The sequence below is a fragment of the Arachis hypogaea genome, chromosome 3 (assembly GCF_003086295.3).
Source record: "Arachis hypogaea cultivar Tifrunner chromosome 3, arahy.Tifrunner.gnm2.J5K5, whole genome shotgun sequence".
Classification (NCBI taxonomy): Eukaryota; Viridiplantae; Streptophyta; class Magnoliopsida; order Fabales; family Fabaceae; genus Arachis; species Arachis hypogaea.
In genome coordinates this window covers 39,200,574-39,223,293 of record NC_092038.1, presented here as the reverse complement: position 1 = coordinate 39,223,293, position 22,720 = coordinate 39,200,574, and the positions used below count along the sequence as shown (strand labels likewise).

General features: G+C 36.0%; 1 protein-coding gene across 3 annotated transcripts; it reads left to right on the top strand.

Annotated features, from left to right (window-relative positions):
• Positions 1–595: 595 nt before the first annotated feature.
• LOC112790329 (oil body-associated protein 2C-like) lies at positions 596–5,646 on the top strand. Of its 3 annotated transcripts, XR_011879830.1 has the most exons (9): positions 633–1,088; positions 1,509–1,574; positions 1,706–1,838; positions 1,920–2,034; positions 2,107–2,246; positions 2,837–2,930; positions 3,725–3,896; positions 4,840–4,968; positions 5,389–5,646. XR_011879830.1 is itself a non-coding variant. In XM_072232864.1 (8 exons), the coding sequence occupies exons 3-5, from the start codon at positions 1,959–1,961 to the stop codon at positions 2,840–2,842; spliced, it is 252 nt and encodes an 83-aa protein (XP_072088965.1). In that variant the 5' UTR covers positions 596–1,088; positions 1,706–1,838; positions 1,920–1,958; the 3' UTR covers positions 2,843–2,930; positions 3,725–3,896; positions 4,840–4,968; positions 5,389–5,646. The 3 variants fall into 3 exon arrangements, 1 of the variants encoding a protein (XP_072088965.1); XR_003817723.2 differs by lacking the exon at positions 1,509–1,574 and having other exon boundaries at positions 596–1,088; XM_072232864.1 differs by lacking the exon at positions 1,509–1,574 and having other exon boundaries at positions 596–1,088; positions 2,107–2,276.
• The last annotated feature ends 17,074 nt before the right edge of the window (positions 5,647–22,720 follow it).

The window sequence follows — 22,720 nt, the reverse complement described above, 5'->3', positions numbered from 1 at the left end:
GGAGGATAAAATAGTCCCTGACAACTCTAACAGGGGACAAAAGGGTTCTTGATCTCCTCTGTTCGGAAACGATACTACTGTTCTCTCCCAATTTTCATCATATCTTGCATAACACTAACAGTCTAATACTGTAACTTCAAACTACACAATGCACACTCTATAAATTTAATGTTCACAAGAAAAAAAATCCTCAACTTATTCTCAACCAATTCATACTCAGGAAACTAATGCCTATGTCTCTCAACTAATTTTCGTCTTCGATGGATCCCATGAATCTAGACAGCAAGTCTGATTTGTTAAGACTCGTTGTCGTCATTGCCATCTCCCTCCTCCTCTGCCCTAACATCTCCATGACTACATTGTCCACCACTCCGATCGCTTCTTTCAACTTCTTCTCCGAACCAATATTCAGTAATCGCTTCAGTTTCCACTACAAAAAATGAAGTTTAAAATGACATTTATATTATGGCGGTTCTTTAAAACCGCCGAAATATTCAAGTATTATGGCATTTTATGATGTTGCCATAATTAATTTGAATAAAATAGTAATTTTTGGTAATTTTGGCAGTTAAAACCGCCATTATCAAACAGACAAACACATTGTTAAAAAAAAGGCCCAAATGCCGAAAAGCAAGGAAAACCCAAATATGTTAAATTGAATGTGTTCCCCAACAACGAAAACCCTAACACGCGTTGCCACCACCGTCAAATCCAAAAACGACGATCTGTACTCTGCTCCGGCAACGTTCTGCACCAGCGACTGCTCCGGCAACGATCTGCTCCAGCGAATGCTCCGGCGACGATTTTCTCGGCGTTCTCCTCCGACGAGATTGTGTGTTGTGAACTGAAATGCTGTCTCCAGTGACGATCTCCTCTAGCGGCGCGTTCTCCTCCTTCAGCGAGCTTCTATGATTTGGATTTGATATGAAGATTGCCGCTCATCTCATCGCCGTCATTCATCTCTGTGCCATCGCAAGCAACACCGTTTTCAATCTGGCTCATCTCCTCGACGTGGCAAGCAACGCCGTTGTTGCTGCCTTCAGCAAGCTTCTACAGTTTGGTTTCGCGATCTCTATCACTTCTAATAGGTAACTCTTCGTTCTTTAGATCTACTTCATGCTCTAGTAGGAAGAAACAAAGAATGCTGGTTCTGTTTTTATTATTGTGTTTTTAACTTTCATTGATCTTTTGTGATGTTGTTGTTGTTAGCTTGTTATTGCTGCATTTTCTGTTGCGTTGTTGTTTTTTGCTTCTGATTTTATTTAGTTTGAGACCGAATATGTTGTATTGAACTGATTACTCTGCATCATTTGTCCGAAATTAGTACAAAACATGGCATGTGTGTATTTTCTGATGTAAGTGTTTGAATGATGGTTAAATGCAATAATGAAGAGACACAAAGCACCGCTAATCAGTTCCATGAATGTTGTGTTAATGTTTGAATGATGTAAGTGTGTATTTTGGCTTTCAATTTTTAATTTTCTTGCTGATGGAGAGGTATATAAAAGATCATAAAGGTGTTTGAACAATTTTTCTTCTGGATTGGAGACTTTTGCCCCTCAGAAATTCTAAAGGTGATGTTTACTATCTAGTTAAATAAAAGATGTTGAGAAAGCTTCCTCATTGTGAATGAGAGCACCAGATTTGCATGTAACTGGTGATATGATGAATTATTAATAATTAAAAAAAACCGTTTTGATTGCAGATTTTGGTCCCTAGGATTGAAACCATGACAGAGCAACAAAGGTGTGCCAGGTTTGGAGTACATCATTTCTGATAGGATCTTTGAAGATCTGCCTGACGAGGAGAAGAAGCTTTGGCACTCTTATGCTTATGAGGTTTTTCACTTTCATTCTCTGTTTTTATTTTATTTCCCTGTGTCATAAATATTTTATCTTAGACTGATTTGGATGGTGCAGGTCAAGTTGGGTCTATTAATAAGCCCAAGAGTTCCAGAGATGATTGCCATGCCTGAGCTTGAAAACCTTGCTAAATCCTATGGAAAATTCTGGTGTACTTGGCAGGCCGATAGAGGTTAACAATCTTTGTGTTATTATATTGTAGGAGTTTAATTAAGCTTAGTTTTGTGTGTTATTATTGGTGCAGGAGATAGGGTTCCACTGGGTGCACCAGCACTAATGATATCACCACAACCACAAGGGGTGAAGCCTAGACTGGTGAGGCCAGATCTGGTGCATCAGAGGGATGCAAAGTATCATGTTTCCTCAGACAGCTATAAGACCTTAGTTAAGCGCGTTGCACTTTCAAATATTATGGTGCTAAACATTTAATTTATATGTATTTCTTACACATGATAATGCTTTCTCTGTTTCCATGTTAGATATATCTTAAGTACAAGACACCAACACATTTTGTTCTGATTCTGAATACTGGACATATCACACAATTAACCTAAACACTTATCAAACTTTGACCAGTCATTATCCTTTTGCTTAGTTCTCATTCTGTTAATGTGTTTGAAGAATACAACCTTGTACTAGTGTGATGCTCATAGAGAAAGAGAGAGAGAAAGAAAAAAGAAAAAGAAAATTATGAGAGATAGAGCATTGAAGAGTTGTTGGCATTTGGGGAGGATGCAGTCCTCATTAACGCCATCACTGGTCAACCTCTTCTAACTAACTAATGAGGTCTTACCCTCCACTCTCTCCACCATGGCGCTTCTTATTATCTGCTTCTACATACCCTCCCTCACGCACCTTATTAGTAACAAATCACGCCTCATTTTCCTTCATTCCCATTTCTCATCACTTACCTTGATTACTTATTACTCACACTTTTCATTTTTTATTTTTTTTTGTGTTTGTCTCTTTTGCAGATTTAGCAAGGTAGACAAGTGTTGAAGGAAAGGACTTTTAAGCATCTACTATATATAGGATCGATGGAGGGGATTTAGATCTATCTATGGCGTTGTATGTTTGAGTTTAGAGTTTCTTCTATCACTTTCCTACTATTATATTATAAAAGATATATCTTTAATTAATTATCTACTTATTACTTGTCTACTTTGTGTTTAAGTATTAGCATTAGGGTTATATGAATATGAGTTCTTTTAATTTCGCCAATTTACTTCTACCATGTAATCTTCTTAGCCACCCTATATTAGTCAAATGAAAACTTTCTTAGCTTCTTGCTATGGTCGTATATATGGCTTTAATTTGTGCCTCTCATCGTTCTTATTATTATTCCCAAGGAAAAATGAGTTATTGTATTAGGAGAAGTTATATATAGAAATCTATATAATGCATTTTAATTAATTTTACTTTTTCTTAATGCTACTCGTGATAAAATGATCATAAGAGATAAGATAAAACGTGGATTATATAACAAATGAGAGTTTACACTCCATTTTATAATGTGATCTTTTGTTTATAATATGTTAGTTTAATTATATCAATTTAGCAGGTTTCAGAAAAAGTTGTATTAAGTACAATAGATATTGAAGTATGCTTATACTATAAATTAGATGAATGAATCTTCTAAATAATTTTTAAATTTGGTACTTTCAACTCTTGAGTGGAAGATGAATCCACCAAAATGCCTCATAGCAAATTTGGTACATTTCTGATATATTCCCTTCACTAAAAAACATTTATCATAGCAATTCCAAGGACACGTCCAGTCCTCATAAACTTTCCATTTTGTTGTTATTTTCTGAAGTCATTGACCATTTTGTTGTGACAATAATATACTTGTTGATTTGTAGGTTAGGGACTTAAGCTCTCATCTGAATACTCTAGCAGAGTCAGAAACAGAGGGTGTCCAAGGAGCTGCTGCGGTTTTTAATCAGGCCCCGCTTTATAAACATAAACATAAATATGAAGGCTATGCTATAGACTGGAGTCTTCTTGTTCCCGGAGCCAGAAGGCTTGTATCTGGTAATATTTGGTTATTTCTTTTTCTCTGTTTAGCTACATTTTATAAACATGGAATATTGACAATACTCCATTTGTTGGGCATACTGCTAGTGTTGAAGATCTGCAAGTTATATTGGGGGTTTATGAGACCTCTTAACTATCAAATAGCAAGAGCACATGTTCTTTGTGATGTCATTGTAATTTCTAGTAATGAGAAGAACCGCATTTTCCTAATTTCTTATTAACTTCACTTTGATATATATATATATATAGCCATTTAACTAACAACAAAATTGAGCAGTGTTTTCTCTGAACTTGTGTCTCTTTCTCTTTGTTTCAAATTCCAATTACTTAGTTTCCTTTGAATTGTAGTTTTCATCATCTATTTTTTTTTAATTAAAAATAAATAATAATCTCAATTTTTTTTCCGTGAGACTGAGACTTAGATCCACCACTCTCTGATTCAGGTTAATTTAATTAATTAATTTATTTATAATTAAAATAAAATATGTGAGGAACAGTCACTATCTCATTGGATTCAATACCCTAAAGCAGTAATAGTTCATGCTTAGCGTTTCAGCTTTTATTATAATAATTATTGGTTTGTTTGTTTATTTTAATTATTTTTTGTCTCTCTTCCAATTAGAAGTACTCTAGAGCAATAGCAATAGCAATCTCTATCTTTTTGGCTATGGTTGAGTGATTATCTTGACCATAAATGCATGACTTTTTGGCTGCATCTGAGAAAGAAGTGTGAGATAAGGGGATGAAAATTGGGACAGAAAGCAGTTTCTGATATTGAATGTCTCGTATTCTTTCTAACTAAGCCATTAACCCTAAACCTCATTTCTAGACACATACATTAAATTTGCATTTGAAATTTGAAGTCTAGATTTCTTTTTGAGGAATCTTCTATTGACATATTTCATTCATTGACTTCTTCGATTTTTTTTCTCTATTATAGGAGTCTGAAAGGGCTGTGAGCAGAGAAGAGGGTTTAGCTCTCGCCAAAGAGTTGGGGTGTTTGCTTCTCGAAAGTAGTGCTAAAACTCGAGAAAATGTGGAGCAGTGCTTTGAGGAACTTGCTCTAAAGGTACAGTTTTAGATATCTGGTTCAGTGCTGGTTTTCTTTAGGGAACACATAGTTTAAAGCATAAAAAACAAAAAGTTAAGATTGTCCTATTAAGTGGGAGCGGCTATATCATAGGCATTTGTTCTAAATAATTCAATGAACTTATTTGGATACATAGCATTTACAGCTGTTAATGCAGAAGTACCAAAAAAATGATTGCTACATAAAAGTGACTTTAAAAATGCTAAGAAACGAATGAAAATTGAAATTGCATGCATAAGTGGAAGGGAAAGATCAACTGCTGTGTAATGCTTTTTCACTGCACAATCCTGACAAATAATAATATTATTATCTTGGTTTATGTGTTTCTTTTTCCATTGGCTTTACTATTTCTCTTTAATATTTTGTTTATTATGTTTTCAAATTATATTTTTGTTGTAGGAATTGAATCAAGAGAGTGAGATTTCATCGCCAAATTTGTTAGAAAGTAGGTCTTTTGGAGCAAGCAATAGAGCAGCATGAAATATGATGGAGATTTTATGTATTAAGAGTTACATGTTATGAAATTTATAGTTGAAAAATTATGTTATGTTTGATACTTTGTATAGGAGTTATTATTTTTTATTTTTAATACTAAAAAATCATATATTATGTTTAATACTTTGTTTCTGAGTTATATAATATTTTGTTTATGGATTATGATTTCTAATAATAAATATTATTTGTTTAACACGAAAAAAACGAGGGTAAAAATTGCATTTTTAAACGATAAAAAAGTGTAATTGTTAGGGTTAAAACGGCGGTTCAAAAATGACATTTTAACCAATCAAAAGCCACTCTGTAAGGATAAAAACGGCGGTTCAAAAATGCCGTTTTAACCAATTGAAATGCTACTATTAGGGTAAAAACGGTAGTTTAAAAATGCCATTTTAACCGACTAAAATGTCATTCTGTGAGGGTAATAATGGCGGTTTAAACTGTCATTTTAACCAACTCTTAAACTGTCGTTTTAACCTAGAAATAACGGCGGTTTGAACCGCCGTTTTAACCCAGTAAAAAACTGCCGTTTTAACCTGGAAATAATGGCGGTTTGAACCGCCGTTTTAACCTAACAGAAAACCGCCATTTTAACCTCAGGAAATTGTGGCGGTTTTTAGAAAACCGCCGTAATAACCAAAATGGCGGTCTGAATTATGGCGTTTTTCAAAACCGCCGTACTTGGTAATAATGGCGGTTCAAACCGTCGTAATTACCCAAAAAAACCGCCATTTTTACCCAAATTTTTTGTAGTGTTCCATATGAGTAGCAACGGCAACATTGCTCGTTGTAATAGCTTGGATGCGAAGTCGAAACTGTCTGCCAACTTAGACTCTGGGAAAGAAGGAATGAAGCACTTGATGTCTATTTCAAATAAGAATTTGCATATGATGTCGAAGGAGAATTTTCTCATGATGTCCTAATGTCCAACAATCTATATTGCTTGCCGGAGAGTGGAGAAAGGCGTGCCCTTGGAGTAGTTGTGGAACTTGGTCCTAAGGATGTCGTGGACATTTTCGGGGTTGGAGGTGATGTTATCAAAGACGTGGAAGTGGATGCTTTTAGTGGGTGAAGTGCAGAGGAGGTAGATGTACCAGTCACAAAGATTTTGGAAATGTGTGGTCCATGACATATTGAGGTAGGTGCGCACGTGTGACAATTACACCATGGCTTAATCTTGGAGCTAAAGAGGAGGAAGAAAAAGATGGAAAAGAAGACTATGAAGGTGAAGAAGGAGAGTATGAATGTTAGGGTTATGCGAGATATGATAAAAATTGGGGAAGAACAGTGTCATTTTCGAATAAAGGGGTCAAGGATCATTTTGTCCCATGTTAGAGTTTTCAGGGACCATTTTGTCTTCCGTTAGAGTTGACAGAGCCAATGACCTAAGTGATTGACGGAATTAATTGTTAAGGACCAATCGAGTAATTAATTTTAGTTGGCGATTAAAATGTCTAGTTTAAAATTCTTCGAGGACCAAAATGGATATATACTCTAAAATAAATTTTGGCGAACATTGTTAATTATACTAAAAATATAATAGAGATATGAAAATTAAAAAGAGTTAGTAAACACTTTCAGTCATAAAATACCATTCATTATATATAATTTATAAAAAAAAGTTTTTTATTTATAAAATTGAACTTAAAATATTTTAATTAAATTATAGATAATTTTTATCCTAACTAATTTTACTTTTATTCTTTTTTATACAATTTAATAATAAAAGACTAAATTAATTGACACGTTAGCACCTATTAATATATTAGTATTTATAATTTAAAATTAGAATTATATAAATACCATAAAAACCTAAACATGTATATGAAAAATATGTTTATATAAAATAATAGAAACTTAACGCAAATCTCTAAGTTTAGTGTTAACTCTTAAGTTTGGTTTGGTAATACCATGGATCATAAAGGACTGGCACAAGAAGCAGCAGTGATAACTGAATAAACTTGAGTAAGATCAAGAATAAAGATAAATCTTCTCTACTCTACTATGGTTAGTTATTTTCTTTCTCTTTTACTTTTCATTCTTTCTGTTTTCATTTTTCTTGTTTCTCTCTTTTATTTACTTTTTCTTCGTCACATACATAGCATATTCTATTTTTCTTTTCTCATCTTAAACTTAAAATTTGAATGCTTATTCCTCTAATAATTATTTTTATGGAGGATATCTTGATGAAAAAATTGAACTAAATAATTCAAAAACAAACAGTGGCTGTGCTTAAAATAGGTGGTTATATTTGAAGAAATCTAAAATGCTTGAATCTTGAGAAAACAGAAAAAAAATCCTCAAGAATAAAAATTTTAAAAGAATATTATGAGGATTCGAACATCAATTCCTTGAAGCAGTGATGGGTGAAAAAATGCCGGTTAAGAAATTATGATAAAAGAAGTGTTGCAAGTACTGTCTTAATCGACGAAATTCCACTATCAATTTAGAAGTGTATCACAATTAAGAATAAATAACCGGGAGTAGAATCCCGGGTCATTTCCCAGAGAGTTGACATAATGATGTAAATTATTGGTCAGGAATTTTCTGAATAATTTTGAAGTTTGAGAATGGAAAAATAAATGGCTAGGAATTAAAGCAATGAATAATAGTAAAAGTTTATTGCTTCCACTTAGTTATTCTCTAACTAATGAAGGAAAGTCAAGTGGGTAGTACTAACTCTGATTCACAAGTCCTAGTCACTTCCTAGGGAAGGACTAGAGTTAGTGAAAATTGAGTTAGCCAGCAATTCCCACTTACAAATTGATACTTGAGTATTTCAACTCAACGGTTTCTAATTAATCAACTCCCAAGCCAAGTTGAAATATCTACTCCATTAACATGAATGCCATTTTCATGGACATATAAAAGGAGTAAATAAAAGACATTGTAATTAAAATAATTTGATTAAATCAAAATTGGCACGAGCAATAATTAATACGAATTAAACACATACTTAAATTAAATATAAAATGATTTAATATATTAATAAAATTCAAAATAACAAGATCCAAGCATGAATTCAAAGAAATTAAATGGAAAATTAAAAGAAGTAGAAATAGTAGGAAGGAAAACTCTAAAGACAATGACTCCACTTGAAGGTAGTACCAGCTCTCTCAAGATCTATATCCAAGCAAAACTAAGAAATCAAAATCCTAGAGAAGAGTAAGTGTTTTTCTCTCTCGAATTCAAAAAAACTAAACAAAAAACTAAAGTGAAGTGGAAGTGTCTTCAATCTCAGCTACACCCTTGCCTTTAGTATGCATTTTTGGCCTTAAAACTGGGTCCAAATCAGCCCAAAAATCGCCCCTAGCGAGTTCTGATAAGTGCAGCACGTAACGCTCTGTCACGCGTACGCGTCAGCTATACGCTCACGTCGCTGGACTTCTGCGCTTGTCACGTGTATGCGTCATTGCAAAACGCTCCAAATCATGCGCACGCGTCAGCCATGCGTGCATGTCGCTCTTCGCTTCTTAGCTCTTTAGTTTCTTGTGTTCCTTCCAATTTAACACACTTCATCTTCATCTTTTTAGTCATTCATGCCCTATAAACCTAAAAACACTTGACAAACACATCACGGTATCGAATGGTAATAAAGGAGAATTAAAAATTAACAATTTTAAAGTTTAGGAAGTATGTTTTCAATCATAACACAAAATTAGGACGGAAAAGAAAAACATACAATTTACATGAATAAGTGTGAGAATACTTGACATAATCCACTCAATGTAGTCCAAAATATATCATAAAATAGTGGCTTATCAAGCAGCTGAAAAAAAAAGAGAGATAAAAAATTGGAAAGATAAAAAAAATCAAAAGATCCAAGGCTCTGAGCACCAATGATTAGGGCTAGTTATGTGCTTGTGATGTTTTTGTTTTAAGGATAGACTTGGGTTAGTAAATCTGAGGGGTGCTTCATCACTTGATAACATGGGCCAACTGGACTGGGATTATCGATTGAAAGCTTGCTTAGAAAGTTGAATTAAGACAAAACATTAAGCAGTCCAAAGGACTCTGGGCATCGATCTCTAGATCAAAACTCTAGTTATGTACTTGTGGTATAATTATGTCAAGAAGAAGCTTGGATAATTAGATCTGAGGGGTGCCTTATCCCCGATAACTTAAGGCCAACTGACCCGGGATTATCGATTGAAAGTGTTAAGAGCTGCCTTAAGACAAAGCACTAAGAGTCAAAAGTCCGCAAAAAAATATTTTTCCTAATCCAGTTAAGAAATAAATTGCCTTCAAGTCACAAAAATTTAAAAAGATTTCTCATAATACAATTTGAATTTCAATTTTTGAAATTTCTTAATTCCTAAGTATGCAAGATTCATGAAGGATAAGAGAAGTCGAAGTAACCTCAAGGATTATCATAAATTTCACTTTTGTTTTCAAAATATTAAAATTTTTCTAAATCTTTTTCATTAAGCTAAACTTTATTTATCTTTCTTTTTGCTTGATAACAAGTAAACTTTTATGTTTGGTGTTGTAATGACACGTCATCTTAAGCGATTTTTAAGGTCTTTTTTAATAGAATTTAATAAATAATCAAATATTTGGAGTTGAGACAGTGTTTTTATAGTTTCAGAAGTATTTGGCATAAAAACTAACAAAGAATCAAAGGAAAAACTCGAAAATAGAAAAGCATGGCCTAAGGAATCAAAACACGCACGCCTGGCCAATTCCAAAAATATTGTTATTTGTAATCCCCTTTTTGTTCTTTTTCTCTCCTTGCAAAAACAAAAAAGTATATATATTTTTTATTGATGTTGGAATTTCAAGTTGAATATTCTATGAACTGATGGATTATTTTGATAGTTTTTATCTTATTTGCGTTATGTGGTGTTGCTTTGATAATTGGCATTCTACTTTGGGTTCTTGTACAATTGGACTTCTTAACTTGCCTCTTGTTTAGAATATACACACCAAGTGTTTGCGAAAAAACACCAATGATATCTTGATAAATTTTATATCTTATTCTTGCAACTTAGTGCTTCTTTTTCACAAACACTTACTCTTTGTGTGTTTTGAGCTTATTTTCCATGGCTTTTCATTCTCAAATGCTAATTATTTGTGACTTGCTAATTTGGGTGTCTATCCCTTTGTGTTTAATATTTTTTCTCTCCTTTTTTAGGATGACCACTAAGAAAGGGAAAGAAGAGGCTAATAAAAAGACACCAACAAAGAAGGTAACTAAAAGAGCACCTGCTAAGGCACAAACCTTCTCAATAGTCATGCCACCTTCTACGCGGTTTAACAGGACCATCCGAGTTGATGAAGCGGAGAAGGAATTTTCCGCGAATGGATCCACAAGATTCACAAACTGCTACTGTGAGCGGATGTTCCCAATTCTGGCAGAGAGGAACTACCATAATGAGCACCTCCTAATCCCCCAGAATACATAGCTTAAATTGTGGTACCGCATTGAGAGGAGGCATTGGGGATTCTTAAACTGGAGGCCGAGTGAAGTTAATGTCTCTTGGGTAGTTGAATTCTACGCCAATTATCATTCACCTACCCTTCGGTCGATTTTTGTGCGCCAACAGCAAGTTCCTATCTACGAAGATGCTATTCAGCAAGTACTTGATCTTTTACCAAGTCCGGATAGGATGGATGCCTACCAAGAAGCACAACTGGAGCACAAGAGATTCGCTCTTGACTGGGATCCCATCTTTATGGTCATTGCTCAACCCGGTAGCGATTGGATCTGTGGGACAGGCAAGCATCAATCCAAGTACATCTCAGCACAGGAGCTCACTATGGATTTCGAGTGTGGGCACAAATCATGTCTCACTGTATTATGCCGAGCACTCATGAGTCAACTATTATTGCAGACATGGCTATTCTTGTTTGGTGCATTCTCACAGAAAAAACTCTCAACCTTCCACGACTCATCTGACTAGCTTTGAGCCGAGTGCAAATAGTAGGCAACTTACCTTTTTCCACTTTGATTACGAACTTGGTGTCTGCGGCTGGAGTTTCTTATCAGGCTGAGGATATGAAGACCATGATCCCAAGGGATGGCAAAATTGTCCCGAATGGAAAGTATATTCGGCCTCCAGTGTCACCCGTAAGCCGAAATGAGGACCCGTCCTTCGAACCTCCATCATCTTCCGCTCCACCATCATCGACACCGCATGCACCACCACAATCCACCCACCAGTTGTTACTTGAGATCATCGAGAAGGTAGACTGGCAAGGTCGAAAAATTGAGCAGATAGAGCAACGCAACAAGCGCCGCTATGACTACTTGAAGACGCTCATTGGGTGTTCTAACCTACCTATGGAGGAACCCGATACCTCGAACTCTACTTCCACTGATGGCAATGCAAGCGATCAAGGCGTGGACATGGAGGCGCCCCTGTCCTCCCATCTTTTGGCTATTGGAAGTCGCGATCCCGAACCCACTTTGCAAATTACTGATGGCACGAAGGACCGTGCCAAGCATTAAGTGTGGGGAGGTCCGTAAGTGACTCCCGAAGATAATAACCCTCTTCTCTCTCAACACCAATATTTTAATTTTCTTTTGATAGATAGGATAACTTGCATATGTAGTTAGTTGCTTGCATTTAGGCACTACTTGGTTGAAGTAATAATTCCTTGTCAAGAAACTGTTTTAGAGTATTTCACTAATTTGAATAAAAGTTTCGTTGAACTTGCTTGAATAAATTTAATTTGTAACATGGTTTTAGAGCTCGAACACACAAACCCAGTGAGATTTTTGAACCTATTTAATTGGTTGCATCTTATCTACCAATGTTTTATTTTGGTGTGTGTTGATCTCTCTAAAATTGTGATCTTTGTCTTGCTTGATTCTATATTTCCATTGTGTGATGTATGCATGCACTTATATGATTGAGGCCTTTGTTTCACTATAGCTCACATACCCATATGGCCTTATCCTCTTATCATCCTTTGCAAACCAAAGTGAGCCTGTTTTACCCATTTGTTCTTGATTTTAGCATATCACTAACTCTAAGTGAAAAACAATGAATGTCCCTAATTTGAATCCTTGGTTAGCTTAGACTAGTGAGAACATGCAAAATTTAAGTGTGGGGAAATTGGGTTTGGGCATACTTGGTTTGGGGATTGGGTATTTTATATTCTTATATGAAACTGTGAAAATAGTTTGGGGCACTTGTTCATACATCTAATACCTTAATCATATGCATTGATTTACTATCTACCACAAATTAAAATAAATAAATAAATAAAAAGAAAAAAATAAAAATAAAAATATGAAAGCAATAAAAGGGGACAAAATACCCCAAAGTAAGTGGTGATAGCAATGCATATGTAGTGTACTTAAATTTGGGATGCATGAATATGTAGAAAGATAGTTAATGGGTAGTTAGATTTTGTATTTTGATACATGGATTGTCTTAGGTTAGGTAGGAAGCTTAGGTTAATCAAGGATTTGGATTTTAGTCCACTTAACCAAATACATTCCTACCTTGACCCTAACCCCATTACAACCCTTAAAAAGACCTCTTAATATGTGTATTCGTGCATTAAATTTTTGTTGATTGGTAGAAGAAGAGCAAGCCTTAGAAAGCAAGATTAGTAGAGAACCAAGAGAATTGACCCTCAAACACTAGAGTGATTAGAGTGTATACACTTCCGATGAAGGTTCGGCACTCAATTCTTTGTTCCCGGCTTTCATGAGCTTTCTTCTTGCAAGTCTACTTGTACTTAATTTTTTAGATTTGAATTAGTGGAATCCAGTTTATATGTGTTCTTGGAAGATTGATTTACTTTTAAACAAGTAGGTAGAAACATTTAGCATGTAGTTATATTCATATAGATAAGTTGCATTGTATAAGTCTCACCATTTTCCCTTCACTCTTTTGGTTCCCTTGAGCTTAGCATGAGAACATGCTAATATTTGAGTGTGGGGAGATTTGATAAACCACTATTTCATGGTATATTTTGGACTGAACTGAGTGAGTTTTGTCAACTATTCTCACACTTATTTATGTAAATTGCATATTTTTAAGTTTTCTTCCTAATTTTATGCTATGATTGAAAACATGCTTCCTAAGCCTTTAAATTGCTAATTTTTAATCCTTTTTTATTATCATTTGATGTCGTGATATGTGCGTTAAGTGATTATAGGATTTATAGAGCAGGAATGGCATAGAGGATGAAGGGGGAAGCATGCCAAAGTGGAAGGAAAACAAGAATTTGGAGATTTGAGGAGCTGGAGTCGACATGCGCGCATGGCTAACGCGTGCGCGTGATCAAGCCATCTTCCACTAACGCGTACGCGTGACTGATGCGTACACATGACCAGGAGCGTCGTCGAATGACGTGCACGCGTCACCAACAGCTTCTCAAATCTTCAATTATTTGTGTTCTTTCCACTTTTGCATGCTTCATTTCCATCCTCTAAGTCATTCCTGCCCTATAAACCCTAGAATTACTTAATACACACGTCACGATATCGAATGGTAATAAGAAAGGATTAAAAATGAGAAATTTTAAGGCCTAGGAAGTATGTTTTTAATCATAGCACAAAATTAGGAAGGAATCTTAAAACATGTAATTAATATGAATAAGTGTGAGAATAGTTAACAAAATCCACTAAATTCAATACAAAATAAACCATAAAATTGTGGTTTATCAACCTCTCCACACCTAAACATTAGCATGTCCTCGTGCTAAGCTCAAGAGAAGCCATAAAGGGGTGAAGAGGGATAGTAGAATTTATTAAATGCAACCTATCTATATGCAACTAAAAGCTAAATACTTCTACCTACTTGGTTAAAAGTAAATCAATCTTCCAAGAACAAATATGAACTGGATTCCACTAATTCAATTCTCAAAATGAAGTACAAATAGACTTACAGAAAAAAATCTCATGAAAGCCTGAAACAAGGAATTGAGCATCAAACCCTCATTGGAAGTGTATACACTCTAATCATTCTAGAGTTTGAGGGTCGATTCTCTTGGTTCTCTACTAATCTTACTTTCCAAGGCTTGCTCTTCTTCTACCAATCAACAAAAGTTTTATGCATGAAGACACATATCAAGTGGTCTTTTCAAGGGTTGTAATAGGGTTAGGATCAAGGTAGGAATGTATTTAGTTAAATGGACTAAAATCTGAATCCTTGATTAACCTAAACTTTCCACCTAACCTAAGACATTCCATGTAATCAACATACAAAATCTAACAACCCATTAACTATCTTTTTCACATATTCATGCATGCCAAATTTGAGTACAATCTATATGCATTGCTACCACCATTTACTTTGAGGCATTTTGTCCCTTTTTATTGCTTTCTTTTTTTTTACTTTTTCTTTTATTTGTTTTTTTTCTTTTACTTACTTTTCTTCATATGTGGTATATATATATGAGAGATCAATGCATATGACTAAGGTATTAAATGCAAGAAGATGTGCTCAACTATCTTTTTCACAATACCCAATTCCTAAACCAGATGTTCCATTTTCCCACACTTAATTCATGTACACTTTTACTAGTCTAAGCTAACCAAGGATTCAAATTAAGGACATTCATTGTTTTTCACTTAGAGTTAATGATGTGCTAAAATAAAGAACAAATGGGATAAAATAGGCTCAACATTGGTTTGCAAAGGATGATGAAAAGGTAAGGACATTTGGGTATATAAGCTTTAGTAAAACAAAGGCCTCAATCCTATAAGTGGATGCATACATCAAACAATGGAAATATAGAATCAAGCAAGACAAAGATCACAATTTTAGAGAGAACACACACCGAAACAAAAAATTGGTTGATAAGATGCAACCAATCAAATAGGCTCAAAACCTTACTGGGTTTGTGTGTTCGAGCTCTAAAACCATGTTCCAAAATAAATGTCTTCAAGCAAGTTTAAAAAAAAGTTTTAATTCAAATTAGTGAAATACCCTAAAACAGTTTCTTGAAAAAGAAATTATTACTTCAACCAAGTAGTGGTAAAATATGCATAAACTCTAACTATAATGCAATCTATCATGCAACACAATAACTAACTAACAAAGAAGAGTAAGAATTAGTATTGAAAAGGGAAGTAGTTACCCACGAAAGTCGGTCTCGACCTCTCCACACTTAAAGATTGCACCGTCCTTGGTGCATGCCAAGATGAGCAAAGTGGATTAGGGTTGGTTCAACTAAAGAGGTCCTTCAAAAGATCATGCAGAGGAACTTGTTTGTTGCCCCATTTAGAAGTTTTCCTTTTCCCTCGTGGTGGTCAGCCTGAAAGGGGAAAAAAGGAAGAAGATTAATCCCATAAACAAAGATATGGAAGCAAATAAAATATAGGTGGGCTAATGCCAAATAAGAGTGAATTTTTCAACTGCATGGTAGCTACAACATGTAAGTGAGGAAGCAATATAAGCAAATGGCATATCAACTAACAATTGATGCAAGAGTAAAGTCAGAGCATAAGTAAATAACATCAAGAGAGCACTCGGAAGCATCAAGTTTAAACAGGAAAGAGTGAGTCATGAAAGACAATATAAGTTCATATAAATGCACAAAGAATGCAAGCATCAATAGAGAAGAAGCATTGTCCTAAAAATATCATCACCCAACAATACAAAATAAGTCACAAAGCACCAAAACTATGCAAGAAATATTCAATAGTTGAGTAAGAAAATTCAACACCCATAGAAGAAATAGCAAACATAGGAAAAACGAGAAGTGAAACTTTGGAGAAAAAAAAAACGAGAAGTGAAACTTTGAAGAGAGGGAGGAAAAAAAAGTAAGAAAGGGATGAAAAGAAATGGGAGAAGGGAAGAATAGAAGAAAAAAGAAAAAAGAAAAGAAATAAAGAAATAAGAATAAGGGAGGAGAAACAGGCAACAAGCGTGATGCGTATGCGTCGTCCATGGATACGCATGGTATGCAAAAGAAGGAAGTGACGCGTACGCATCTTCCACACCTACGTGTGGAAGGCTCAAAAGAGAAAGTGACGCGTGAGCGTCGGTCATGCGTACGCGTAATAAATTTTTGTGCTAGATACACAAAACTAGCATAATTCCATCACAACTCTCTGATTTTTGTACCAGCATTGCCGCATCAAGATACGACACGCGCGCATCAGTCACGCCCACGCATGGGAAGCCAGAAATTCAAACGATGTGTGCGTGTCAGCCATGCACACGCGTGGGTTGCGGTGTGCGCTTAGCACCCCACCCGCATGGTTTCAGCACAACTTTTTGGTTTTTATACCAGCAGCGTGCAGCACTCAATATGGCATGTGCGCGTTGGCCAGGCACATGCGTGAGATGCCTTTTTTTACAACATTATTATTATTAGAGCAAAATCAGTAAAAGCAATGATAGTATAAAACAATCGAAGCGAACTCAAGAGAATCAATTAAAGACTCTAAAACGAAGTAAAAGAAAACTGTAGATAAGGAAGATCATACCATGGTAGGGTGTCTCCCACCTTGCACTTTTAGTTATTATCCTTAACTTGGACATTTTGTGGGGTTCTTGCTAGGGTGGCTTATGCTTGAACTCTTCCTTGAATCCTCACCAATGTTTGCAATTCCAATAGCCTCTGAAATCCCAAACTAGGCGTATCAAGCTTCCAAGAAAATTTGCACAAGTGACAAAGCCCCAAGATTGATGATGGTTGAGGTGTATTCCGAGGTCCCAAACCTTGTTTGTCATCACCCTCTCTTCTTGATTTTCATGCTTCCATTCAGGTGACAAGGTTGAAGAATTATCATTTAAGCACCAAGACATCTTGCTAGACCCAATCAATTGAGAACTATACCAACCATTGCACTTAGACCTTGAACATGCAACCATAATGAACTTTGAATGGCATTTCCAACCACTTACCATCTCCCTTTTGCTCTTAAAGCCATAAATAGCTCTAAGTTGCCCATCCGTCTATAGCAAACCATATTCAAGCAAGAAATTAAAGCTTAAGGATAAGAGATTTATCCACTTGAATGAAAGGACAGATGCGGATGGCTTGGAAAAAGGTGTCTCCAAAGGCCTTTCCAATGTATGCTTCACTCCCTTTGACTCCTCTTTGATGATCTCCACCTCTTGACAAGCTTCTTCAACATCAACCTCTTCCTCTTGGTAGTTTTCTTCCAATTCAATCTCTTCTTCGTCATTTACCAAGGGTCTCGGAGGTTGTGCACCTTATTCCCTAACCTCTTCTTCAAGTCCGATGGGAGTGGATTCAATTGTAGATAAAAACTCATCAATTATTGAATCCATCTCTTGATCAACCTCCTCAAAGTCTTCAACCATGATATGCTTTGGAGGTTGTACACCTTCCTCAACATCAAATTCAAACTTCTTGGAAGGAGGCTCTATGACTTGAGATTCCTATGGAGGTTTCACATCTCCTAAATCTTCAACCACTTCCTCTTCTTCACTAATTTCGGCTTTCTCCACTTGCTCTAGTACAAAATCTAACTCCTCCTTAATGACTTCCACCTCTTGACAACTTTCTTCAATTCCCGCTTTCTTGTTAACTTCTTCCAACTCTTCCTCAGCGATCAAGTCATGTATTGGAGGGTGTGTACATTACTCCTCAATATTGGTTTCACATCCGATGGAAGAAGCTTCAACAAGATCCTTAATGTCACTTGGTGTTGTCTTCAATGATGGAACGTCCCTCTTGTTCAACCTCTCCTAATTCTTCAACTATTCCTTCATCTTTAAGGGTCTCTACTTCCTCCACCTTTTGGGCCTCCTCTTGCTTCTCTTGAAGTATAGATGCATGGATCCGATCCATTATGTCCTTAAGACGATCCCTTCTCTCTTGTTCCATGTCACTAGTATAATTGGGATCATGTTGCTCATGGATAGATGGATATGGGTGTTCTTCCATGGAGGGTGGTGGTGGTAGGATGAAGAGATCATTATGTGATTGAAAAGGAAGTGCACTAGAGCTTGAAAGTTGAGTATTGGAGGTAGAAGGGGGTCCATATGGGATATAAAGGCTTGGAGAGTGGAGGTGAGACCGTTGAGGTGAGAGGTAAGTGTGATTTGAAACTCTTCTTGCTCTTGAAGAATAACACCAAGGGTATTGACGATGCCCAAATTGCACGGGTTTGGATTTTCACACTAAAAGAGGATTAACGTTACAAGCATAGACCAAACCCAACAATCAGCCACCGATCAAAATTAGAATTTCACAAGACATGACACAACTCAAAACCAATTTAAAACCAAGAGTAATTGACTCCCGGGTCGTCTCCCAAGGAATCACTTAAGGGCAATGGGTGTGCAAATTCCAGTTGTAGTGATCAAGGGGTTGTGAATGAAGAAATAAACATATAAAGCAATAAAAGAACATGCAAAATTATAATGATTGAACTAATAAAGAAATTAAAGAACCGACTATGTAATATGAACAAGTAAAGTATAAAAGAGATTAACATAGCAATGTATAAAAGATTGAAAGCATAGAAAGGGGTCTTGGCTTGGAATGAGCTAAGGGTCCTTTCCTTGTTGGAATCACAACTATGACAATTATGTTGGATTAGTCTCACTTGATCAACCCTCACATCGGAAGGTAAGTTAAATGAGCATAAGTGTTCTTAACCCACAAATCCTAAGTTGCTTGCTAATTGCCTTAGCAACAACTTAGCGTTAGTGGGAACAAGAACAATTAACAATAAAAGAATTGACACTAAATGTTGGACATTCCAACTCTTGGAACCCAATTGCTCATTTTACCCAAGCCAAGAGACAAAAATTTAGCCTAAAACCATGTTTGACATTTTGTCAAACACTTGGTGGGCAAAAAGCTTAAACATGAGAAAAATAAGAAAAAGCTTGAAACTAAAAGCAACACTTGATCTCAATCAACAAGAATGACAATAGAAAGCATAGAACAACCATCAAACATCAAATTCATCAACAAGAAATTGAAATTGCAAAAGAGAAGTAAAATTGAACTATAACTTGAAATAGAAGAAAGAGTAATGACAATGTAACTATAAAGAGTAATAACAAGAGAATACATACAATGAGATTAGTAAAATCCAAGATCCAAAATGGAAATGGCACTTTGAAAGCAAAATCCTAAGATAAACCCTAATAGAGAAGATGAAAAACTTAGAGAAAACTAAAACTAAAAACCTCTACTCTACTTCTAAAAACTACACTAATGATATCTTCCTCTATGTCATTCATTTTCCCTCCAATATGAGCTAAGAGACATCAGAAATGGGCCTTCAAAGCCTTCAAATCGCGAGTCATGTGCTTCTTTAATGAAGTCATGCGCAGACACCTGTGCGGAAGCACAGGCGTGTGCGTCCGCACACTCTTCGAAAATTTCCTCCTATGCGTACGCACAAGACACTGTGCACATGCACACTAGGTGATGCTTGGCTAGACGTGCGAGGCGCTTGAAATGATCCACGCGCTCTGCTTGGGCTTCTGTGTGGATGCACAGGAGGCTGTGCGCACGCACACGTCTCTGAACTCATCTCCTTTGAGTCTTCATGTTTCCTCCACTTTGCATGCTCTTCTTCCATTCTCTCCACTTCATTCCTACCTTATACACCTGGAATCACTCACAAACACATCAAGGCATCGAATGAAAGGCAAATGAAATAAAATGGATCAAATTGAGCACAAAAGAACATATTTTCATAACCAAGCACAATTTGGGAGGAAAGTTCAAAAGCATGCTGTTTAAGGGAATAAGTGCAAGTTTATGTGATGGAATCCATTAAATTCTAACAAAAAATCATCATCAAATATGGATTCATTAGGTATCATCTATGGGAGCTTGGGGTGGATAGGAGGGTTCATTGGTTGGGAGAAAGGGCTAATAATAAGAAGGTGTTTCATCTTGATAAGGATATGGAGGTGGTGGTTCTTAGGAGTAATTAGGTTGGAATTGGGGTGGTTCTATGTATGGTTCATATGGTTCATATGGTGGTTGGTATGGTGGATAAAGATTAAGGTCATATGAAGGTGTTTGGTGGTATGAGGTTTGTGAGTATGGTTGAGGGCTATATTGTGGAGGGCGTTCAGAGGCATATGGTGGCGGTTGTTGATAGTCACAAGGAGGCTCACCATAGGCATTGGGTTGGTATGCATCATGGAGTGGCTCTTGCTCATAGTGGCATAGTGCACTGAAGGAGGTTGTTACCAAGAAGGTTGATCATAAGCATGTGGCTCCTCCCATCTTTGATTGTCCCATCCTTGATGCAAGCCTTCATTGTAGTTCTTATTTCCTGCAACAACGTTGTAACCAAACTCATAGCTAAGGTGATGAGAATTCATAGTGAAAAGACAAAATAAAATCAAAAGCTAATAAGAAATAATGAAAACAAACTCCTAAAACTAGCAAAAACTAACAGATAAGCAAAGGGCAAACATATTCACAATATATACAATAACCAATAATAAGGCACACATTTGCAATTCCCCGGCAATGGTGCCAAAACTTGACAGAGAAAAATTTTCAGTAAAGAATTTCTCAATAAAATCGCGTTGCAAGTATAGTTCTAAATCGACAACAATCTTCGGTCAATATTTAAATTATTTGTCACAAGTACAAAACCAAATAAAAATAAACCGAAGTATTCAAACCTCAGGTCATCTCTCAAGGAATTGCAGGGAAGTGTGCAATTATTGGCCATGAAAATGTATCTTTTGGGGATTTTGTAATAAGAGACAAGAAATGTAAATAACAAAGAAATAAACTAACGACTAAGAAAAGCCTAGCAAGGGTTGAGAATTGGAATTTATATCCTCATTATCATGGTCAATTGTGATGGTAATTGCTTTTTGCTTTCACTTAGTTAACCTCTAACAAATGAAGGAAAGTCAAGTGAGCAAAATCAGCTTATGTTCACAAGTCCTAATCAAAGACTAGATTTAGTGAACCTCAAGCCAACTAGCAATTTTCAATCACCAATCAACAAGAGACTTTGATAATTCAAGAGTCGTCGGATTACTCAATCCAAGCCAAGTACATAAAAATCTAATTTAAGATCCAACCAAGCATTTTATCGAACACTTAGGAGGCATAAAATAAAAGCATAGAAAATTAATAAGAAATAGTAAAATCTAAGACTAACAATTGCAAGGAATCAATAACCACAATTAAAGAAAGAAGCCATAAACATGAAATACTTCAAATTGCATTAAAAGGGAATTAAATCTAACAAGAAGAGTTCATAAACTAAATTGGAAAAATAAAGAAATCAACAAGAGAAGATAAACTAAGATACAAGAACAATAAAAGCTAGAAAAAAAACTAAACTAAAGCAAGATGAAAATCTAAATTTGAGAAGAAATAAGACTAAAAGAAACCCTAAAACCCAAAGAGAGAAGAGAGCCTCTCTCTAGAAACCTACATCTAAACCTAAAATGTGCGAATGAATGATTGATTGAAAATTGAGTGTCCAACTTCATCCACAGCCTCTTGTATTTATTTTCGGGCTTGAAATTGGGCCAACAGCAGCCCAGAAATCGCCCCTAGCGTATCATGTTTAGCGCAGGACGTGATGCTTGTCACGCGTACGCGTCAGCCACACGTACGCATCATTTAAACTCTGCAAGGTCCACGTGTGTGCATCATCCATGCCTACGCGTCGTTTGTCTTCTACACCGGTCACGCGTACGCTTAAGCCACGCGTACACGTCGCCAACAGCTTCTCAAATCTTCAATTCTTTGTGTTCCTTCCACTTTTGCATGCTTCCTTTATATCCTCTAAGCCATTCCTGCCCTATAAACCCTGGAATTACTTAACACACACATCACGGCATCGAATGGTAATAAGCGAGGATTAAAAATGAGCAATTTTAAGGCCTAGGAAGCATGTTTTCAATCATAGCACAAAATTAGGAAGGAATCTTAAAACATGCAATTTATATGTATAAGTATGAGAATAGTTGACAAAATCCACTCAATTCGATACAAAATAAACTATAAAATTGTATTTTATAAATGAACCCCCCCCCTTCACGTTGTCGCACGCTTGACGGTAGTCCCCTGTGCCCAGTTGCCTTGTCCTGCGCCCGACGGCCTCCAAACACGCCCGGCGGACCCGTTTTGCTCCATTTCTCCACCGGGAGTCCTCCACTACTCCAAGACTCATGCCTGATGTATTTGCATCTCTGGAGATAGATTTTGGGCCTTTTGTCTAAATTTTTCATAATCCATTCCAGCTTAGAAGCAATTACAATTCTCATATTCAATAATTAATGCCGAAGCCTAACTATCAACATCATAAAAAGCCTTAATTACATCTAAATCATTGAAGACTCTAGAAGAT